This window comes from Alosa alosa, chromosome 1 (assembly GCF_017589495.1).
Source record: "Alosa alosa isolate M-15738 ecotype Scorff River chromosome 1, AALO_Geno_1.1, whole genome shotgun sequence".
Classification (NCBI taxonomy): Eukaryota; Metazoa; Chordata; class Actinopteri; order Clupeiformes; family Clupeidae; genus Alosa; species Alosa alosa.
In genome coordinates, this window is record NC_063189.1 from 35,302,988 (window position 1) to 35,321,507 (window position 18,520).

Below are 18,520 nucleotides of genomic sequence, written 5' to 3' on the forward strand. Positions count from 1 at the left end.
AACGTTGCATGGAAACCTATATTGAGCCTACAACACTTTGCTGGCCACCTGCAGTTCCAAGCGTGTAGCCTTAATCTGATATCACCATAATTTTAGACTGATATTACTGACTGAACAATGGTCATTATTTTTTGTGGTTAAAAGCATCTCCATTTGGAAGGCCATATATCAGTCTCAGTTTTCTAGTTTTCTGATCTAGAAGCTAGGCAGATTTAGACATTGTTATTATTTAGACATTACCCATATTCCTTACATTCCTTAAAGATGGATTTCACTGAACTCCAGGGGATGTTCAGTGACTTGAATTGTGTTTTGTATCCATCCCCTCATTTAAGCTTTTCAATAACATTTTCTCTGAGTTGCCTATAGTGTTCTTTTGTCTTCATGGTGGAATTGTAGCCAGGAATACTGATTACCTAGTGACTGGACCTTCAGACACAGGAGTCTCCATTTCACTAATTGTGAGACTAGGAGCACCAATTGGCTGGATTGCTGTTGATTTAGGTCAACCACTTTATATTTATGCAACCACTTATTCTACATTATATATCTGTAATTAATTAACATTGCTTTGTAGAAATCTGCTTTCATTTTGACATTAAAGAGAGTTTTTTTTGTAAAGAATTGTAAAAAAAAAAGGCCAAATTAAACTTATACTTTTCATAGGCACTGTGGTATCTGAGGAATTTCAAAGCATAGTGAATCCCTGTGAGATTTTCTTTTAAATAATGAATGGATTTAACTTTCAAAAAGCAATGTAAGGTAGAAGGGAAACTTGTCGTAATGTCTTGGGCCTGTACCCCTTTTTGCCATAAAACTGGAGAACTGAATTAGATCTAGTGGTTTCAGCACCGAAGGGGTGGCATTTTCTGCATTTGTTTCTTATATTGGGGTGGGTGGGGATACTTTGATGCAATTTATTCCACATTGAGTTGGTTCACACAACTCAGATAGCAGTTGACGGCATCTCTGCGTATTATGAAACAACTGTAACTGAATATGTGGTTTTAACCTATTATTAACGTTTGACTGACTTTTTGAAAATGTGGAAAAACATATCAGCAAAAGTAATAGTGGATGTATTTTATTATTTATTTACAGCAAACAAGGCATAAAAACAATTTATTCATAGTCAATAGTGTTTGTTATACTTACACTAGGGGGCACTATTTAATCACTAAGAGCAACCTCAGTGTTTGTCACAGAGTTATTCATTGTGATGAATACATTTTAATTGAGGCTTGATAGCTTACATATGTCTGCACTCCACGGTCTATGTACACACACACACAAAATACTTTTGTTTATGAAAACAGAGGTCATGATGAATTAGATGGTGTTCACAAAACAAACAAAATACTAGCAAAAGGATGCATGATATTAAAACCTCATTTAAATGTGGTCTTAAAACTATATCACTGAAATGACTACTCCCAAACACCAACAAGCATTACGATTAACTACAAAAACAGACAAATGCCTCCAAATACAAATAATGAGGTCCAGTCTTGGATTAAAACCTTACATAATTTTAGTGCATTGCATATCAACACTTCCCTGTATTTTAGACTCTCTAATCTGAAATGTCACTCAAATACTGTCCTAAAAAACAACAACATTGTGTTTACTAAGGTATATTGATAAAAACACATTTATGTGAGGAACTGCAAGAGATTTTTGTTGTACTCAATTTCCTTCTATTAAGATTTAGTTGACGGAGTTGTAGACTAAATTTAACTTTTGTGATTTATCTAATAACATAAATACACATGCATACCCATTCAAAAAGAACAGAGAGGAAGAGAGAGAGGGGGGTAGAGAAATACAAACTGGTACATTTGCAAAAAACATGGTAAGTGTCTGTAAAAAAAAAAAATAATGGTTAAAAACTCTAAAATGAGATAAAAGACATACTAAATAGACAAAAACTTTGCTCACACACTATCAATTTCAAAGATAAAGTAAACATTAAAACTCTTCATAAAGCCTCACTATCACATCTATTTGAACACTATATGACTTGGTACTGGAACAACCTGCCAGCCTCACATTTTAGAAGGACCTCTTATCAACAAGGGATTATATATTTGCTATAATTGCAAAACTATATAGCGAGTTGACATGTTTTTGTAATGCTTTGTAATCTGTGGGGGCCACTTTCAGTGACATCCAAACTCCAGGCGGCCATGTCACTTGTATGAGGGGGAGGGAGATGGAGAGAGCTGAGAGCATGGGGATCTCTGTCTAGGAGGCAGTGAACTTCCTGAGTGTGATGACGATGAGTGCCAACAGCACAGACGCCCCCAAAAACACAGCGATGACGATGGCGGTGATGGCACCCGGCCCTAAAACACCTACACACAGACAACAGGACCCAGCTGCCATTATACGTCATGTCATGACAAACTCAGGTTTGTACACATTGTCACTACCACTAATTACCACACACATGCAATATTTCTGATGAAACCACCTTTCATTAGAACAAAATGGATTTACTATTCTAAATATTATTCACTATTATATTATCTAGTAATATTAGGCATACAGTCCTGTTTCTTATGAACTGTTAATTAGTGAACAGAATAAAATATTGTTCTGCTAATAATCATGTGTGATTCAGCTAATTTATTTTAGTACAAAAATATATTACATACAGAAAGAAGGTTTGGCTTCAACCAATTTTAGTGCAAATACACATGACTAATAGAGAGAGTGTTCTGCTTTCTAAAAATATTTACAGTTTGTGGCAACAGTTTGTGACTACACAAATGAATGGAATATAAAACCTATATAAAGCATTGACCAAGCTTTGTGGCCACTGGCTGGACAGAGCTCGACAAAGTGCATATCCTGTCTGCAGTGGCCTCACCTTCATCCTCATCCACAACTGTTGGGTGTGTCATGTCCTCATAGTCAAAGGTGAAGGCGTTTTCCGTCAGCTCCTGAAAGGGGTCCTTCGTGGTGACATCTAAGGCTCCTCCACCAGACAATGTGTCCTGGTTCTCACTTTGTAGTGTGGGATTAGGATCAGCAACTGTTTCTGTGGAAACAATTTTCAGTCAGTCACAATGCTCTCTTCTTGGCAAGTAGTGAAGAGGTAAACAGGTCAGCCCTTCATGATTGCCATGACAAACAGCACCTTTAGAGCTTGAGGGCGCTGACTGAATTCTGTAAGGAGATGACTGTTCCTTCAGGATGCTATCAAGATGACTAAGGTAGTGGCTTGTTTAGTTGAACATAAAAGCAAGGCAGCAGAGAGAGGGAGAGAGTGGAGGGGGAGAAACTGTTAGTCACAGGGCCACTTTGATGCTACGGGGAAGAGGGGGTTGGGGCTGGTGAGGTCTGAGTAATGGCTGCTCTGTGCTGCCATGCCGGCTGACCATTGGTGATGCTAAAAGAGGGCCTTTGTGTCTTGGCTACAGGTAACGTTGGCAGCGTGCTCCTCCTCTCTCCTCCCTCCATTTTACCCTCCGTCCTCGCATTTCCTGCGCTCCTCTCACATCTCCCGCTCACATTCCACAGCTCCTGGCATGGAGCGACCACGCGACTTTTCACACCCACACCATAGTCATGGCAACATGACCCTGGTTTCCCATGTCACCCCTCTCCCACACCTTCTGCATGACTGACACCAGAGGGGGGTGGGGGGGTTGACCTGAACACTGTGGAGCGCCTCCAAATCGATGCTAAAAACAGCAAACAGGAATCTGGGATCTCTCCTTCCTAGCTGTTCAATGAAATGAATCACCTCATCTTTTCAGCAAACAGTTACGAGCATGTTCACACACACACACAGCATTTATGTACAGGGAAAAATTAGTCAACAAAAACAACAGACGCTGTACCCACATCTCAGGAAGTCACCATTGCAGATGTTACATAACCACCCTTCCACCAAGTGTGGTAGAGTGGTTGATCTCCTTTTACAGGGCCAACGAGTGTCATTTGGCGCGCGGCGCAGAGGTGTGAGTGAGTGGAGGGGTATTTTTGATAATGGGGTGTTTACTCTCAGACGCACGGCTGCTTCCTGAGCAGCAGTGAGCCACAGGTACGGGCCCGCGGGCCCCCGGCCAGCAGCCCCATCAATAAGGCCTTCACTGCCGGGCACAAAAGGCCGCTTGTGCGGTCAGGGAGGGCGGCTCGCTGCTGCAACGGCCAAGCCCAAATCTAGCCCGGGCACTGCATGTTAAACAACCTTGTTTATGAAACAGTCTGTGGAAAGGCTCGGACTGGGGATGAGCAGATTGAGAAATGAGGGAGCGATGGCCCTCCCCCTCAAGATATTCCGTTTGCGTTAGCCAGGCCCTGTGTACACGGTTTTAGTTTTTGGGGTATTTTTCCTGTACTCTGTATTTTGAGCTGTGACTTGATGGGTTCACTATGGTCGTGTGAGGCTGCATCTGACCAGGCTTTCGTCTGCTGTGGAACATCCATGTCCCAACGGTTTTCACATCACTACAGATGCAGGCCTAGATTATGGGGCCTACTTCAACAACACACAAACACCTTTTAGTCATTTGTCCCCTTGAACACACTGATTAAACAGTATTTTAGTGACCCGTATCATATAAACATGCAATGATATTCCACAGTTTGGATTAATTGCAACAGAAGTTCTATGGGTTATTGAAAACAATGTCACCTGTTCTCTTGTTCTGCAAAAAATGTTGAATGGTAAATGCTAACATCTAGCAACAACAAACAACTGTCACCTGATGACCCCTGGTCTGGATTTCACATTGAGCAGAGAGATGACAAAGACTGAAAACAGGCGTGTGTGAAGGCTTGTGGATCCACATAAGGTGGGGGGCACACTGGGGCCCATGTCCTCAGTTCACCTCTGTTTGTTTGGTGGGGAGACAGGCAGCTATGAACAAAACCAGCAGACAGAGGCCCTGCTTGTGTGGGTGGCGTCAGGAGTCATCCGTACCACTCGCCACGGCCACGACACCTCAGAACAGGACACAAACAAGCTGGACGCTTTTGGAATTCCGATTTAAACTCAATCCCCATGCTGGTAAATGACCAAGTTTGATGCCAGCATTGGCCCAGAAAATAATGTTTACATGTCTGCTAATAGTTATGTAGACAATATTGAAGAGAACATTTATGCAAACACCTTGTCTTGCACAAATCCACCCACACTTACTGAATAACATGGAATTCATTTTGATCTCTTCTGACCTGTCAGAAAAGAAAACCCACGACTTGATATCCAGTACACAAGAATGAGCCAGACTTATGTGCAGTCTCGATCATTTAACCCAGCAATCAGAATGTTGAATGCCATCTAACCACTTTTTTTCCAACTAAACTTAACACTTGAACAACAAATCAAAGAATGAATTGCCATCTTTTACCCACCATAATTCTAATCAATCACTTTTGAGCTGTCTACTAAGAATTTGGTGCCATAAGGGTACAGGAGATGAGGTGAATGAATAGGCAGGGTGAGAGATCATGAGAGAAAATCATGAGGTCAGGGTGCCTTCTTTGTTCAGTTGCGGTGGCCTTAACCTTTGGTCCCTAGCCTTTGTGTAAGTGTGCTGATGGGCTGTTTTGGTGAGGTGCACCACAGCCATATCTGACTCATTCCTATTTCACAGCATTTTTCAGGCTTAACACTGATACGCGAGAAAGCAAGAGACCGCAAGGCTCTCATTCCGTCCGTTCAGCCCTAAGAACTGCCAACAGTACAATCTACAGGCAGAACATTTCCAGTAGCTAAAAAACATTTTACTCTCTTGTGGTTAAATGAAACAAGAACTTAAGGCTATATTAGAACAATTGTAAAGGAATTTTGCTTAACATCAAAGAGAAGAGTTAAGCGTTATTTACTTTATCTTCAATGATCTCTGTAGCAAATCACCATCCTCATGAAATGTGAGCATTGACATTCAAAAATTAAAGTCTACAGGGTTTTTTTTGTCACTGAGGCACCTTTGGAGAGCAAGAGGAGTTTACAAAGCCATGGGCATACAGAAAAGAAGCAACATACACATACATAGACTACTAACTTCCTCTCCAGAACTGGTAAAATGATGAAGGCCTTAGTATGCACTCACCCACATGATTAAACAATCACCTCAATCACAGGGTCAGTTTCCCATACGTGGTTGGAGCCTAGTCCTAGACTCTAAGAAAACATCAATGAAATTCTCCACTGATCAAACTTTTAGTCTAGGACTAGTCCATGTACAGGAAACTGGAGGCGCATTACTCTCTGGCCTCATGTCTCCTGTCCTGTAGTGTAGGCGAAGCGCTGTACCTGTCTGTGCGAGAGCCACACATAGGCCCAGCAGTGCCAGCAGGACGAGTCGGGGAGCGCTGGAGCAGGAGCGGCTGGACATGGCCATGGTTCTTCTGAGACGTCTGAGGGCAACCTCCACAGCTCCACGGGCATGGGTCTGCTGAGGGCCAGCCTCCACACAGCAGTTGAGGAAGAGGGAGAAGAGGGAGGGAGGGAGAGGAGGGGCGTCGTCTGGGACAGTGTGCACTTTGTGAACACCTTTAGCAAGCGCCCACCCACTTCAAGCCCACTCAAGACACGTAGTGGAGAAGCACTCGGGCCTCACCAGCCAACCCCCTCGCAGTGTGAACTCGCATCCGTCTTCAGTTCTGATGTGACATCACTCAGTCATACTGACCAGGGGGAAAATGCTTTTCTCTTTTTTCTCTTTTTTTCCCTATTTGAGATGCTCAAGATGCTAAAATGTTTTCTTTTTTTACTCAGCTTACTTGTAGACTGCCCACTTCCCACACACACTTGAAAAGTAATTTAAGCGATGCAAGCATTTCTTTACAAATTCAAGAACTGTGAAAGTACACCCTCTCCAGAAGAATACAGTATTTAGCAGGAAAACATACCCGTCTTTTTAAAAAGGTTTCACTGACTTAATTACACAACTCAGCTAATGTCATATCAGTCATATTGGTTTATAAGAACCATGATAGGAATTATAAAGCAAAGAATAAATAATAATAATAAAAACTAATTAATAATAATAGAGTATTTAAAGAACCTTTCGAAATATTTTTTCCAAATGAAGTCATAAAACTAGTCATAATGAAGTCATAAAACTAGTCATAATGAAGTCATAAAACTAACTCAGACTTTAGTAAATGCCCCAATATTCTGTAGGTTTCCCTCACCACGTTTTATTCTCCATTCCTTCTCCTGGCCAATGTAAAGAAGCTCCTACACCATGTGTACATGCTCAGACAGTTCCATAGTGTGCATTGGTAATGACATTTTACAACTCCAGTCACGAAAAGCCTTTTACGGAGACGCAAGAGATGTAAAACAGCCCACACAAGAGACTGTTGATTTATTTCATACTGCAATAAAAAAGTATGACTCCGTTCATTCAACGTTTCCATATATTATAATACAGATGCAGATTTGAAAGTTTATTCTTTAAACAGTCTAATATTTTACAAGAAATGGATAACTACTTGGAACTTTCAAAACATGTCCTTAAAACAGGACACTGGTGAATCACATCCTTAGGTCCTACAACACCATCGTCCACGAACAACCGTCAGCATACAGGAAGGAGAATGAAGAGGAGGGCGAGGCAAAAACAGTTGGGAAAACATCAATAAATAATAAAAAAAAAAAAATTTTTCTTTAAATCTTAATCGTTTTTCCTCTTTTTAAATGCATGACCCTCATTTTCACAATTGAAAAAAAGAAAAAGAAAAAAAAAAAATTGATTGTGGGGGCTACCCACTGGCCGCTGAGGCCGACGTGCTGAGGTGAAGTCCGGTCCTGAACCACACCTGTGTTGATCCAACAAGGGTCCTCTCCCAACGCAGACACACAGTCCAGCTTCAGCTGTTTTACTTGGTGAAGCCTAGTCTGAGTCGAGCTCTGGGGTTTTTTCCCTGTAAGAACCTCTTGGCGGTTGGGCATGACACTGGTGTCAGGAGGCTCCCAGGATCTATCCACTGCTTGGAATTTGACATGGAAGGGAGGTGGGGTGGGGCAGACAGAAAAAAAACAAAAAAACAGAAGAGTAGTGATGGGGTGGGTGCGGGGGAGGCTGCTGTTCAGATGGGAAATAGTCAGGGGAGTGAGGGGGGGCATCAAGTTGAGCTGTCCCTTTCCAAGTCCTCAAAAGTCCTCCACTGTCTCGATCTCACCCATGTTCAACCTCTCAGAGGCGGCATTGACCGAAAAACCTGCATGGAAAACAATGGAGACACTGAAAATCACTGACATTCTACTCATCAGAGCTGTCTCATAAATGTGTGTCACTATGTCTTGTTACATAGTGAACCAAGTCAAGAATAATGGATCATTGCAGACTTCTCAAACTTAGACACTTTTATAATACGGTTTTATAATAAGTTTTAAGGACTAGGTTTGAGGGGGACATTTGTGGATGAATAGAGTACTGAAGCCATGACGTAGCGTTGTCAAGGCAGCAATTTCACTGGATCTAAACAAATCAATCTAACCATAGTAGTCACGATAGTGGTGGCTTTCTTAATCTATTTCAATAATTTTACGTTAATTTTACGTATACTAACGTTTCTAAGACGTTAGTATATTTTTTTTACACTGTAGGAATCACATACCGTATTTTCCGGACTAGAAGTCACACTTTTTTTCATAGTTTGGCTGGTCCTGCGACTTATAGTCAGGTGCAACTTATATATGAAAAAATATATAATTGAACATGTTTTTAAATGTTAATTTATATTAACTGACATTAACCCTACGCGGAAACATTACGCCTACAGCCGCCAGAGAAGCTCAAATGCACAAGTCCTGTGCACTTTCAGTCAGAGATTAGTGCTTGCACTACGCCTGAAACACACGTGCATACCTAAATCGTCAAATTATGGCAGGGATTCTATTTATAGCCAGGCCTCAGATTTGGACAAATAAAAGCCAGTATAATTTTGTTTCAATTTAACTCATAAAAGAGCTCTTCTTAATATTTTATATTGTTGGTTGGTATTGTTGCCAATGAAAAGTCATTGTCCTACACCATGAGTCTCCAACACGTTGCTCTCATTGCTCTTAAGCTAGTCGCATGCCGCCCCTCTGAGCTAGAAGCTGAAGCAGTAACCTACATTTAAACACAATTGTTGCTTCCAGGCATCAGCCTATGAATTTTATAAAAAAGTAAATCATGCATAATTTAAAAAAATAACTACATTTAGGCCATCTTAGACCTCTTTGGCTAGGTTTCCCTTGCAGCACAGCACACGAATGAATGAGAGCGTGGATACCTTATCTCGCAATAAGTGGATGGCAATCGAAATCCCGACACTATGAAACTTAATAGTAAGCCATTAAATACCCCACAGATTTCAGTGGTTATCAGTCCCGATATTTAGCAATATAATCAACAGTACAAATGTAGCCTAAATTAAATCTCAAATTGAACATCTGCTTTTGATAGCCATGCCGCTCCAAACGAAAAGTAGGCCTATGTCTCACAATAAAACGCAAGAAATAAAGGACTATATAGCTGACTCAATACAAACCATGGCCAAATAAAGGTGCTGTGCTTTGCGCAGCCTAAATTTGAGGATTTACGAGTCTCCTAAACATTCCTCACCCGTTATCTAGACATGCATGAAAACATTTGAAAAAAAAAAAAAAAAAAACACACTGCCATGTAATATTTGATGAAATCCTATTTCATGAATAGTGAAGTAGGCCTAATGTGCGTTCCTTGTCTGTAGCGGTCTGTTCACGTCCACAATCGAACGTCAAATAGAGAAGTCATCCATGTTCTCTCGCGTTATAGCCTAGGCGGTCATGCTTCTGCGTTTGCAAAATTCCTGACGGTTCCTGATCGCTAAATGTTTGTTTTCCTTTCCTGTCGATAGCGGTTGATGTTGAAGCACCTATAATTTGACTTCAGCGGTGACAAATCCTGCTGAGAGAGAGAGAGAGAGCAACGAAAAGAGAGGCACCCCAAAGTGGTCATCTTGTGGCAGCACAAGCGGCGCAGTGTGTGTCTCTGCAAGGGGTTCAATTGAAGTCAGAGTTGGTCCGTCAATAGTCCCGCATTCAGGCCGCTCCATTATTATATTAATGTCAGACAGGGTACAGGGTAAAATGTGTGGGAATCTCTCGCATTAAGATGGCTAGATTTGCGGGACTTTAATTATTATGCTCAATACTAAGTAATAGTAATTTATTCACAATACCCGCAATTCCACATTTTTAGCTAAATTTTTTATGTACCACATCAGCATTTGAGTTCAGTGTTTTTTTTTTTGTAAATTGCTTTACAATTAGCGTCGGGCCTTGTCAGCAGCCTTCGGCTTGCCTCTTGCCACTATTCACTCCTTCGTCTTCATTAACATTCCCTGTAGAATTCTCAATTTTTGGCCTCAATGTGTAAAGTTATAGTCTATTCTTAGTCTTGGATTTTGTGAAATACATTTCTAAATATCACCTGCTTGCTGCAGCTTCGGTCTGCACGTCCATTTAAACCTGCATCTTTTTCTCTCCCGAGCATTTAATCTGCTGCCGGCTTGTATCTCCACGTCGTCCAAAATGCTTGATTGCATTGCATTCTCCACATTTCTAGCTACATTTTCATGTACCACATCAGCATTTTTGTTCTTTGAATCTTTTGTAAATTGCTTTACAAATACCGTCGGGCCTATAGGCCTATTGCCATGGCTTGCCTTTTGGTGCACCTCATGGCATTTTCTTTCAGTGAATTTTTTGCTTTGCAATTACCTTCCTGCCCTCATCTTGGCTGCCTTCACTCCATCTTCATTAATCTTTTTGGCCTCAATAATCCAGTTACATAGTCTCTGCTTTTGGTTTTCGATTTTGTGAAATACATTTCTAAATAAATGCGACTCCGGTGCGACTTATATATGTTTTTTTCCTGCTCATGACGCATTTTTTGACTGATGCGACTTATACTCAGGAGCGACTTATAGTCCGGAAAATACGGTACTACAACATATATTCATTCCAACACGATCAAATTTGTGACTACAGAGTTTTATTTTAGCATCAGTTTCCTCCGTAAAAGAGACCTACACGTTTAGCCTACATTTAAAACAATTTATTAGCTAGGTATCATGCCACATGTCTACATTCAATGCTATTTAAGCCACTTCGAAAGTTTGTTTAGATCCAGTGATTCTGCCGTCATGGAAACGGAACATCACACTTCGGTATTCTATTGTTAAGGATGCAATAAGCTATGCAAAAGATCAAAAAGATGATCAAAGCTTACCGAGGAGGCTGGGGTCTGCTCGAACCATCTTCTGCTTTTTCTTCTTTTTCCCTGATGTCACAGTCTCAAAGCGCTGCTGCTGTTGGAGGCTAGTGTGGTTGGACTGAAGAACTTGTTGTGGTGTCGTTCCCCCCCAAACAGAGCCCTGCTGCAGTAGAACACCACGCAACACAAACATGCACAGGAAAAAAAAAAAAAAAAGAGTCAGAACTTCCAGCCAAGTGCACCTCTCAAACAACAGACAGACAGATTTGCAACCAGCCAGAGTGGTCAGACTACCACACCCAAGAGGGCTGTTAGTGTCCAAGAACACAATGAATAATATGAGTAGATTCATCTGTGCCCCAGTCTTGCTGGACACCACCCACCCACCCAAACAAACACACACAAACACACACACACACCTGCTGCGGTTTCTGCTGCTGGATCTGCTGCGGTTTCTGTTGATTGGCATTCTGTTTGGCACGGCGCTCCAGGAACTGTTTGGCAAAGTCCTTGGCCTGGGGCGTGTCACCGAGGTAGGCTCTGACGTAGTCATGCACTTCATAGGGGGAGTCCACCTCCTTCAGGAAGGATGCAAACGTAGGAACTGTGGAGGACAGTCAAACATTAACAACACTCAGTCACAACTCCAGCCTCTGCCTGGGAGAACCGTATTAAAATACAGAAGGTGTTATAGCAAAGTCCTTTTAGGCAAGTCCCTCCACTCGGTGGACATATCGCAATGTTTTTTGGGCACTTATCGGGCATCTATTTCGGCAGAAATGCGTATGTGCAAGACTTCACGACACCAATCTTGCTGCAGCGGCGAGATCACAACACATGATTGGCACGATGTCTTCACAACACACCACATTATTGACTCAATTTATTCACAATACAGCACATGATTGGCTCAATGTATTCACATGTCAACGTTTTGCCATGGAAGGGGTGTGATGTGTAGACAACTGCCATATTGGCGTTACAAACTAACCCCATGCATTTCTATGGAGGATTTTTTGAGTGCTGTGGTTGCTGTGGAAAGTCTCTGGTTATAGTGACATGGTCTTACTTCAGAGAACAGAAATGAGTATATATACTATGTAATATTGGTATTTTGGGCACAGTCCTGACCGGAAAATGTAACTTCCGAGCACATTCACCTGAACTGGCAGTTACGATGAACTCAATTGCTAAGCAGATGGGTCATACTGAAACATGAAAGTGGCAGATTTGCAAGTGTGTGTGTGTGTGTGTTTCCAGCTCACCGTCCAGATTGTTGGCAGTGTTGAGCGTGTGCAGAGTCTGCTCACACCACTGCATGAAGCCATCTTGACTCTTATTGGCTGCCTGGAACAGTTTTAGCAACTTTTCCTCTTCCTCCACTTTCTTATTGGCTTTCCCACTCACTGAGTTACTGCACCCCACACAGAGACATACAACACAGTAATTAGTGCAAGTAATAGACACCACGATCTTAAAACGAATGTGTTGAAAACAACACAACCTGCGTTGTTTAACACATCTCTGTGTCCTGGTAGGGACAACACATTTGTTTTAAGAGTGCACCTCACCTTCAGAGATGTAAACCATGAAAATATTTTTACAGTTTATGACAATTGACAAATGGGGAGGGAAGTATATCAGAAAAATTGTAAAGATTCTGAAGCACTAAAAACCCTGATCCATTTACACACACACACACACACACACACACACACACACACAGGGCGCGTGTGAGACGTGACAGACGTGTCTGCGGATAGGAGTAAGCGGAGGCTTGTGGCGGCACAGGCACCTGAGGTTAGCGTTTCCCTTGCTTTTCTGAGAGCTGGCCTTGCGTGGGGGCGGCTGAGCAGCTTCCTTTACAGCCTCGTCCCAGAAGCCTACGTTGGAGTTGTGAGTGTCGCCCCAGATGCTGCTGGTGTCCGAGCCCCAGGTGGAGCCACCGCCACCACTCACAGAGCCCCACACAGAGCTGCTCAGCGTGTTCTGTGGAAGGGGGGAGGGGAGGGGGGTCAAATCACCATCTCTGATATTTCAACACAGTTGTCTTATCAGAACCTTTTTCTCTAGCAGACAAAAAAAAAGGTAAAAGGTAACACATCTGAATGACAGCAGAAACACAGAAACCCTTTAAAAGCCACAAGGGCAACCCACAGCAGGGTTTCTGTTAGCCGGAAATTACTTTTTTTTTTTTTTGTCAGCTAAAACTGATCAACTAAAATTTTGCCAGTCAAAATGTCCAGTAATAAAGCTAATACAAAACATTCAAACTTAACATTAAAGTAACATTAAAGCAACACCAAAGAACTTTCCCTCTGTCGCACGCACCGGCTTTGTAAATAATTAAAATATATATACATACATACACACACACACACACACACATATACATATACATATATATATATATATATATATATATATATATATATATATATATATATATATATATATATATATATATATATATATATATATATATATATGTATATGTGTGTGTGTGTGTGTGTATATTTTTTTTTTTTTTTCCCCTCTTCATGACACATTTTTTGACTGGTGCGACTTATTCTCCGGTGTGACTTATATTCCGGAAAATACAGGCATGTCTCTTTCTTGCCTACAGCTGCATGCAGACAGGCCTACATCTGTTATCATGACCTACCAACCAGTAGGCTAGCAATGTGGAGATGTGGACGTTGGGTGACATGAAGATGACCGAAGTTGCATCATATAATTGGATAAATCCACAAAACTGAGCTCCAATTGGTTTTGGAGGATATTTCTACTGATCTTGCTCCATCTTTAATTAAGAATGCTCTGCTTCTCCTCATCAGACACAGGGTCATAGGCTGCAGAGCTTGTACCTTCTGACACATCTTGACTCTCACTCACTTGTGAGGGCCCTTCGCCTATTATTTCCCTATCTTCTCCTAACTCTTTCTCCTTATTTCCACCTTTCTGTCTGATTTCTCCTGTCTCCTGTGTAAATAACTGACCAATAATCAATATCATGCTTAGAAGTCAGCCTTTGTTCAGGTCTGAGGATTATTTATTTTGAACAATGGATTTGTAGGTATTGAAGTTTACTTGAGCTGCGTGTGAGAGTGTGTTGCGTTCGTTAGTTAGGACATAGCTCCGCGATAGCAGAGTCAACTCTACTTTCGTTTTGACATGTCAGAGGCTACAACTACATGTTGTGTGACGGTGCGTTGATGCAAGGATAATTGCTATTTTTAATTAATAAATACAACAAAATTTGAAGAAAGAAAGGTGACCTCTATGGTAAATACAGCCATAGACATGACTGGTGCGGTTTTGCATTCACATACCATAAAGTTTCATCTCCCTTTTCAACCTAACTTTCTCCTTGCCTTCCCATGATTGAAGCTAAGTAGCCTATTCGATAATATGTTAGCTTTAATGGCGACCTAGCTAGCAATGCATCATGACCCTACATGATTTCTGTTCAGCAGTCCGAAATAGCTGTTTTCTAACCAACGCTCATTAAAACTCTCCGACTTTCTGCATCTAATATGCTAAGCTAACTATTCCGTCAGATAGCCATTTGTGTCAAAAGAAATACACTTACAATTTTAAGCATTTTCAAGCACTTCATTCCGAAATGCACCCTTGAAAACGCAACATTAAAATTCAAGCATTTCAAGCACCCGTACGAACCCTGAATCATGTTCAACTAAGAAGGCTTTAAAATAATTTGAACTTTAATTTCTTTTTTCACCTAGGTGTATAATGACAACAGTATTTCTTCTTTTTACACCTACCTCTAGCACATTCCCTTACCCTTGAAAAGGAGTTACAGAGGATGGCAGCAGAGGGTGTTTTCACACCTATAGTTCGATTGATTGTCCACAGCAGGCAATCATTTGTTACAATGTAGCATACAGACCGGTTCAGTTTCACGTGCGCATTGTTTCTAGACAGACCAAAATGTGTCATAATTGAGCAGACTACTCCGGCAGTAAACTTCTGGTCATGTTGCACACTGGAGCAACAGTCTCCTGGGGTGACCTTGGCTCTTATCTCCTGTTACATTGTTTGCATGTCACTTTTGACTAATTGTGGAGTGACTGCGACTAGAAAATAATCTGATGTTGCCATGTAGCTTACTCAGCCCACTATACATCTATGAAACATTGTTTGTGCCTCCTCACGCATCCACGTTTGTCAGGACCAATCTCACATGCATTTATTTAAGTGAACAGAAAATTTAATTTAACCCACAATTCAGTGATCTTAACTCCCATAATTCATTCAGAGACCTGTTAGACCTGTTTGTTTCAGGTTTGCTTTCTCACGAGTGGGATCGTACCAAAGTTCGCTAGATAGTGCGGACCGAGAACACTTCTTTTTGGAGGTCTCGGCCGATTAATTTGGTGTGCACCCGAGTGTGATTGTTGCATTGCGACCAACGCAAGCAGACCAAAACAAAGGACTCAAACGCACTCAACGCATTAAAAGGCTGTTGGTGTGAAAACGCCCTGAAACTGTTTGGTAAGATGGTAATGGGACAACCCTTTAAGAGCGCGATAACTCACAGCTTTTATATGAAAAGACATGAGATGTTTTTCCTGGACATTTCTCTAAGTGAGATGAGCAGGGAAGTCCATTATATGTGCTTACTGACAGTGAGGTTTCCCTAAATAGACGTACATTTTGTAAAAATTATTCCTTTGCATTTACATTAAGATAAAAATGTCCAAATGAGTATAGTCGTTATACATTTCTAACATGCACCTGAATCAGATAAACAGGGAAGTGCAGAACATTTGCTGATGGATTATTTTGAGCTTCACCAGTAATGAAAATAAATAAAATTCTCTTACACACACCATGTGCTGTGTTAACATCATATCATGAACAGTGGTGTTTTTCAAAATGCGTTATAATGATGCAATTACGTACTCTACTGCACCTATATTAAATTAAAGGCCTTTCTATACCTATTTTGCTTCGGATCACAGGCTGAACCTACACAAATGTTGTGCCCGGCCCTGAGTTTGTTTCATATTCACACGGCAACATTAAGAGCTCCATGGACGATTAATTTACTCTCATATTGATCAGACTGTTGCTTCAGTTTGATTGACTCACGGCTCGATTCTGTTGGACAGGCGCCGGTGGCGGTGGCTGTGGCTGCTGCTGCGGCGGCGGCGGCTGCTGCTGTTGCTGTTGTGGCTGCTGCTGCTTCTGCTCCTTCCTCTGCTTCATCTGCTGTGCCTCTTCTCGCTGGATCTCCAGCAAGGACTTGGTTGCGGCCGGCTGCTTGGCCACGTTGCCCCAGCCTGAGAGCTTGGCCTGGGCCTGCTGGGGCTGCTGCAGCTGCTGGGCCTTCAGCAGCTCCTGCTGTTGCCGCTGCTGCTGTGGAGAACAGAGGCCAGTCAGGACACTGAGGAGCAAGAGGGCTAACGAGCCTCCATTTTCCATTTCCTCTAATGCAGCCAGGCAGCTACAGCGCTACACTCTGGGGGCATGTCTGAGAGCCCCCATGTACATGCCCACAGAGTGTAGCGCTGTAGCTGCCTGGCTGCATTAGCTACTGGCTATAGCAACTCGAGCTAGGCAAAACAGTTTGTTTTCGTTTTGTTTCATACCGACAGTACTCCGTGACCTCGAGAAACGGAGATCTATGTGAAAACTCGCCGGATTTCTCCTTTAATCCACCTTCCTCTAGTTCAAGTAGTTTTATTGCCATGTACTCATATAATTAATAATTCTTAAGTTCTAGAGCCATCTCAACTTAAAAAAATAAATTAAAAAGGTGTATTTTGTGTGTGTATGTGTGTGTGTGTGTGTGTGTGGGGGGGGTTAGGGGTGTGATGGAAAAGGGGAATGATTAAATGGTGTGTGTGTGGGGGGGGGGGGGTGTGATGGAAAAGGGGAATGATTAAATGGTGTGTGTGTGTGTGGGGGGGGGGAGGGGGGGTGTGTTTGGGTGGGGGTTCTGAGGTTGATTATCTATGGGGAATCAGATTTGTATTTCACATTAGTAGATTCGAGGCAGTTTCCAGTCAACATTTCTTAATCAAATGGTCAAAATGTGCATGGATGGAAACCCAGTTATTGATGTAATGATGTCTCTATGGTGGGTGCATAGCCCAAGGAAAAACAAAACAGCCCTTAAAAGGTGCTAACAGCAGCCCACTACACTCACATAGTTAGCGTCAGTGGAAAGAGGGTAACACACACACACACACACACACACACACACACACACACACACACACACACACTTAAACACCATTCTGACTGCTGACCTCCTGTCGTGCTTGGCGTTCTTTTTCCTCTTCCAGTTTCTGGATCTCAGCGAGTGACAGTGCATTCTGGGACTGGGAAGTCAGGGAGGCAGACTGTTGACCCCACTTCGAAGAAGAGGGGAGCTGTAAAGGGTTGCAGAGAAAGTGCAACAAGTCAGCCTTGGTGTGCAACCACACACACATAAACGTTTTTTCCTGTTCTAGTTTCAATTTCCTGTTCAGACCCAAATGTGCTATGGCTAGCAAGTGCACTGATTGCGTCATGAGCAATGACCATGGAAAGAAAGCATTCAGTCCCATCGTGTCAGTAGAAAGCACTAACCCCAAACACCACCACACACTCTCCCCCTGCCACCGCGCCTGCAGTACCAGCCACCTGTGTGGGTGTGTGTGTGTGCGCTACCTTCATGTGGGCGAGCTGCTGCTGCTGCTGCTGCTGCTGCAGGCGCCGGAGGGCCTCCTGCTGCTGCTGCCTCTGCCTCTGCGCCTCCTGCTGCCGCTGGAGCTCCAGCTCGCGCCGCCGCTGCTCCTCCTGCTGCAGTGCCAAGGCTGCGGCCTCCGCTGCCGCCTCCTCCTCGCGCCGCTTCTCCTCCTCGCGCTTCCGCAGGGCCTCCAGCTCCTCCTGTTTCCGCCTCTCCTCTTCCTAAAGTCACGGTAACACAGAAGCCCATATTAACACCACGCTACATGGAGGAGAGCCTTATTACGGAGGGTTACTGAGGGCCCTGGAGGTGACGGGTGAACAAACCTTACAGTTGGTATTTTAAATCAGCCTTAGGAGGTCTTACCTGTTTGCGGAGGAACTCTTCCCTTTGCCTCCTCTCCTCCTTCTCCTCTTCTCTCCTTCTCTCCTCCAGTCTTCGGCGCGCCTCCTCCTGGGCTAACCTCTCCTCCTCCTCCTCCTTCTGCCGGCGCAACGCCTCCTCCTGCTCACGTTGCCTCCTCAGTGCCTCCTCCTGTAGGTGTCAAATTTGTGCTTATCAGTCCTGACAGCATGTTCCAAAGATGTTGCGTAAAATCCACTAAAGC

General features: G+C 42.8%; 2 protein-coding genes across 9 annotated transcripts in view; both read right to left on the bottom strand.

The window, feature by feature from the left end:
* Window positions 1–1,067: 1,067 nt before the first annotated feature.
* On the bottom strand, window positions 1,068–6,393 carry snorc (secondary ossification center associated regulator of chondrocyte maturation). The gene is made up of 3 exons (XM_048257144.1): window positions 6,272–6,393; window positions 2,873–3,043; window positions 1,068–2,354 (listed from the first exon to the last, which is right to left on the bottom strand). Exons 1-3 carry the CDS (start codon window positions 6,357–6,359, stop codon window positions 2,245–2,247), a joined length of 369 nt encoding a protein of 122 aa, XP_048113101.1. The 5' UTR covers window positions 6,360–6,393; the 3' UTR covers window positions 1,068–2,244.
* A 903-nt stretch (window positions 6,394–7,296) lies between these two features.
* gigyf2 (GRB10 interacting GYF protein 2) overlaps window positions 7,297–18,520 on the bottom strand; it is a 37,066-nt gene continuing 25,842 nt past the window's right edge. For 6 of the 8 annotated variants that reach the window (XM_048248596.1, XM_048248602.1, XM_048248611.1 and 3 more), the window contains 9 exons: window positions 18,280–18,447; window positions 17,895–18,134; window positions 17,492–17,614; window positions 16,329–16,595; window positions 13,009–13,202; window positions 12,479–12,627; window positions 11,633–11,817; window positions 11,229–11,376; window positions 7,297–8,187 (listed from right to left, as the gene is read on the bottom strand). In XM_048248596.1, the coding sequence (XP_048104553.1) occupies window positions 8,120–8,187; window positions 11,229–11,376; window positions 11,633–11,817; window positions 12,479–12,627; window positions 13,009–13,202; window positions 16,329–16,595; window positions 17,492–17,614; window positions 17,895–18,134; window positions 18,280–18,447 (1,542 nt within the window). In that variant the 3' untranslated portion in view covers window positions 7,297–8,119. The remainder of the gene's footprint in view (window positions 8,188–11,228; window positions 11,377–11,632; window positions 11,818–12,478; window positions 12,628–13,008; window positions 13,203–16,328; window positions 16,596–17,491; window positions 17,615–17,894; window positions 18,135–18,279; window positions 18,448–18,520) is intronic. The other 2 variants (XM_048248572.1, XM_048248565.1) reach the window with 2 other exon arrangements.